At 37.9% G+C, this 5192-nt stretch overlaps 1 protein-coding gene across 1 annotated transcript in view; it reads right to left on the bottom strand.

The window, feature by feature from the left end:
* LOC106868472 (transmembrane cell adhesion receptor mua-3) overlaps positions 1-3485 on the bottom strand; it is a 30717-nt gene extending 27232 nt beyond the window's left edge. The window contains exons 1-2 of the mRNA XM_014913743.2: positions 3416-3485; positions 2660-2809 (exon numbers count right to left, since the gene is read on the bottom strand). Of these exons, the coding sequence (XP_014769229.1) occupies positions 2660-2809; positions 3416-3485 (220 nt within the window). The remainder of the gene's footprint in view (positions 1-2659; positions 2810-3415) is intronic.
* Positions 3486-5192: the final 1707 nt, after the last annotated feature.

Genomic DNA, 5192 nt, shown 5'->3' with positions numbered 1-5192 from the left:
TATATATATATATATGTATGTGTGTGTATATGTTTGTGTGTCTGTGTTTGTCCCCCAACATCGCTTGACAACCGATGCTGGTGTGTTTACGTCCCCGTAACTTAGCGGTTCGGCAAAAGTGACCGATAGAATATGTATTAGGCTTACAAAGAATAAGTCCTGGGGTCGATTTGCTCAACAAAGGGCGCTGCTCCAGCATGGCCACAGTCAAATGACTGAAACAAGTAAAAGAGTATACATACATACATACATACATACAGGTATGTACGCATGTAAATTAAATATACGTACGTGTGTGATCATCCTCATAATTTATACCTACAGCTTCAGCCAAGCAATATCTAAGATAAACAAGTGTAAACAAGTCTTTACACTTGTTTACATTACACGCAACAATGCTAAATTTTTAGGTATAACTTACTTCAAAAATTTTGAATTATTCTATAAAAACTATTGTGCATAGTTTACAGTGCATGTGACCAGGTTGCTGATATGCGATGAAAATTCAGAAAATAAATGTTATTTTAACAGTATTGTGCGTTGTTTAGATGGCAAAAATGCGTCATTCGTGATGTAATTGAACCGACTTCAATACACGGCCGACATTCATTATCCAAATAATACCAAAATATGTACATACGCACACATATACTGAAACGTTTAAACTGAGAAAGAGTTTGTCTCTTGCATAATTACCTGAAACACGTCTATTAAATGCATACAAAATATTGGTATTTCGTTTTACTTTATTACGCACATAATATGCATATATACATACACGTACACACGTGTTTATGTAATTGTTGCTCAAATGAGTTCTAAATGTAAGTGTTGAGTAGAGTGAATATGGAATGGAATGGAAATCCTCTTAGCCCCTTGTGCCGATTTCTCGGTTTTGATGGCGTACGTGTTCCCCCTACCCCTAGTTGGACGGGACGCCAGTTCATCGCAGCGTTTTACTCAAGAAACAGGAAGTAAGAGTGAGAGAAAGTTGTGGTAGAAGAGTACAAGGGTCGCCACCATCCCCTGCCGGAGCCTCGTGGAGCTTTAGGTGTTTTCGCTCAATAAACACACACAACGCCCGGTCTGGGAATCAAAACCGCGATCCTCCGACCGCAAGTCCGCTGCCCTAGCCACTGGGCCATTGCGCCTCCATAGAGTGAATATATCTGTTTGTAATAATCTCTGAGGTTGTTTTTTTCTGTTACAGTAGACTAAGTAAGAATGACTTGAAACTAACACCAGAAGCGTCAAATCGAATGCTTACGGTCTGTTTGGTCTGCACTGGATAGTTTGTGCATATTGAATATTGTAAAAGGCTTTCATTTTGGTTACTATACACCATATATTGTGTGTATGTGTGTGTGTGTTTATGCTGGACGCATGTGCGCGTGTAGGCGCTTTGTATATGTATTTGTGGGAATAAGTCTGTGTAGGCTTTATGCGCGCGTGTGTATGTGTGTGTGTGTGTATAATTGTATGCAGAGGCCTGTGATGGGTGTATTGATTTGTGTATGGGTGTATTTGAATGTGTGTATGTAGGTTTTTTATGTGTTTGTGACTGTGTATGTGAGATAGAAGTATATTTAATGACCAAACGGAATCGCAGGTGAAGTTTATCAGATTGCAATGTAGGAGGAAGGGGTATGATTTGGAAGTGTAGTGGATGTTAGCATCCCCAGATCTGTTCTGCACCACATACCGGTTTCATACCAGACTATTTTTCCACAGACCGGAGCAAAACGCGCATAACAAAAAAAAAAACAAGACCAGACTATAGGATGCTGTTACACATCGTTGGTCACAATGCACTTTGCATCGTTCTATCTTTTGAATGATGCCAACTCCTGATCGGAAAGCTAGTCCGTCGCAAGGTTATCCATTTACAGCCGCGTGCACTGGAGCAACATGAAATGAAGCGGCTTACTCAAGAACTCAACACGCAGCCGGTCTGAGAATTGAAACCACGATCTCATGATCGTGAGTGCAACACCCATAACCACAAGGACACGTACTACATATATAATACAAAAACACCTTGCAGACTGCGGTAGTCCATAAAATAAAAATAACATTAAAAAGTAATTTTTCTCTGCAAGCCGGTACTAAATTATCCATGACCTGGTTTATATTATCAAGTTAGGTATGTATGATTTGTGTTAATATATTCTTTTACTCTACTTGTTTCAGTCATTTGACTGCGGCCATGCTGGAGCACCGCCTTTTGTCGAGCAAATCGACCCCAGGACTTATTCGTTGTAAGTCTAGTACTTATTCTGTCGGTCTATTTGGCCGAACCGCAAAGTTATGGGGACGTAAACTCACCAGCATAGGTCGTCAAGCGATGCTGGGGGGGACAAACCCAGACACACAAACATACACACACACACACACACACACACACACATACACATATATATATATATATACGCATGCATACGACGGGCTTCTTTCAGTTTCCGTCTACCAAATCCATTCACAAGGCTTTGGTCGACCCGAGGCTATAGTAGAAGACACTTGCCCAAGGTGCCACGCAGTGGGACTGAACCCAGAACCATGTGGTTGGTAAGCAAGCTACTCTTACCACACAGCCACTCCTGCGCCTAGCTACTCACCACACAGCCACTCAAGAGTGTATAAAATCAACATAAGAGTATACCTGAACATATTTTGCCTGGTTCTTCCAGCAATCTCGGCGATGTGTCTTGGAACTCCTCTTTACAATAACATAGGTAACTTCCATTCGTATTAATGCACCAGGCATAAACTGAACAGTCGTGTAGATCGGGATATAAGCATTCGTTCACATCTGAAATAACAAACACGACTGTTTGTTAGTAATGAGCAGAAGATTAGAAGTTACAAATGTATTATACTTATAGAAAATCTGCAACAGATGAGAAGAAAAAATGGTCGGTAAAAGATATTGATTAAATTTAGTGCGGTAAATTTCAGTTTAGTTCTTGTTAATTTCAGTTGTGAACAGAAGGTTACGATTAATTTTTGCTTTTATTACGTTGAGGAAAATGGTTGCTTCCCAAACAGCTTTCAGGGCCTATGAGACAGATTGATGAAAGCTCTCCTTATCATTTTGCTGCATTTAACTGAAGTTTGCTGGGCGAGTAAAAGGATGTCAGATGGGAGTAATGATTTGGGAGTAGCTATTACGAAAGCATACAAAAAAAATACAAAAACAAAAAAACGAAAGGGAATACTTGTAATGACATTAACCACTAGGGAAAAATAATCACATAAGAATTTTGTTCAGTTGACATAACCAAACTTTGAGTCACCACCAACCGTTTTTACATTTAAAAAGCACAAATACAATTTAATCGTAAACTTTCTCCTTTAGATTTAACAATTCCCGAGACCACGGGAAAAAAGGATATAGGGAACAGAAGCAAGCACATACAGCCTAGAATCATAACGAATATCATGAAAGTATCATATTTACATCCACTGAGCCATAATCTAGAGGTCATCGATTGATTCAAAGCTATACCTAATGTAATAAATTTTTTCCATCACTATAAATTATTACTAGTCATCCATAGCTAGGTATTTCACCAAGGTATTTCATTACGCCAAAATTCTTTGTATCTGATTGTAGAGACGAATTAATGTTGAGAGATTTTGTTGAATTCAGGTTTTTTTTTTTTTCGTATGAGTTTTTACTTTCTTGTCAGATTTGATGAAAATTTTATCCTCTTTTTCAATCTCCCCCATTTTGTTTGTTAATAGTTCAGGAACGAGAAATTGGAGTTTTTGAAGGAGTCTTTTGAAAAACTCCTTATAACACCAAGGATGAACTCAAAGCAAGGATTATGGCAGCATTCACCAATTTAAACAAGGAGACTGTCCAGAAGAGTTGCGAGAGATTCCGAAGTCGTCTGGAGGCTGTGGTTGAAGCCAATGGCGATTTTATTGAATAAATCTACTCTTTAGTATTTCAAGGTATTTTAATATAATTTTGGTAAATATATCCGTTAAAACGAGATGTTAGTGTTATTTTCAGTTTTGCATAATTTAGATAATTTATTCACCGCACCCTGTACATACCTACTCTATTAACTTACATATTAGTAACTGTTTTATGTAACTCATAGACTTTTAGACAAGAGGCATACACAAATACACACAGTATTTTATAGTATAGTATAAAAGTGTCTCGTAACACTTTGATTTAACTTAGAACTCCAAATGATCTATTACATATCAATAATAATAATCATTATTATTGTGCCGGTGCAAAAGATGAGCTACAGCAAATATTCTGTTCATTACCACAGATTTGCTTGCCTTTGCTTGATCATAATCAGTTGAGCATGTCTCTTGGTGGCTGACGATATGTGCATCTCTAGTCACGAGCAGGAGAAGCGCGGGAGCGTCATAACTATGTGTTGATAGGAATTCTTTGGGGTTTAAATAATTCACCAATGGAAACATGAGCATTTCGTTCAACACCTGTAAATAACTCTTATTCAGGAATCTTTTGACCGGGATGGCTACTCCACCTGAAGAAAATTCTAGGTCATGCGCTGTTTATCTTGATATGAGGTCAGCACATATGATTGTAATGCGTGTACCTGATGTACCCTTATCAGACGGGTAGTCATGATGTGTATATTATGCTTCGTATATTTGTACCCCGGCGTCACTTTGATGGCGTGAGCTGTTCTCTCACTAAATAATATTTTAGCTATGAAGGCGGTATATTTTAAAATATCGACTTTCTGGAAAGTGTACCGAATACTGTTATTGCAACTAAAGGGATGAAATATAAAAAAACATTTCTATTATATGTTTAAGACTTAACATTCAATATTTCATTTTTCCTTCAGCGGCAGAGATATATACGCTTTGTGCTAGCTTGTTACGTTTTGTCTCATTTCGGTGGTAAAAGTTAAATATATTTTTTCTTCTTTTCTCATGTCCTAGACATACAAAGTATTCATGTTTTTTGTGGGTCATCTTTATTTCATAGTTCCATAACAGCTGTATCTAATGTTGTTGGCGCCCCTGGGATATGTGATAATACCTTAATGCAGTGGAACCACGAATATTCCGAAGAATAGACAGTTGATAATGAAAAAAATTTCCTCATCTGTTCCTTGTTATTTTGTACCTAATGTTTCATGTGTGTGTGTGTGTGTGTGTGTGTGTGTGTGTGTGTGTGTGTGTGTGTGTGT

Source organism: Octopus bimaculoides, chromosome 3, assembly GCF_001194135.2.
Source record: "Octopus bimaculoides isolate UCB-OBI-ISO-001 chromosome 3, ASM119413v2, whole genome shotgun sequence".
Lineage (NCBI taxonomy): Eukaryota > Metazoa > Mollusca > Cephalopoda > Octopoda > Octopodidae > Octopus > Octopus bimaculoides.
This window is presented reverse-complemented; position numbering and strand designations above follow the sequence as displayed.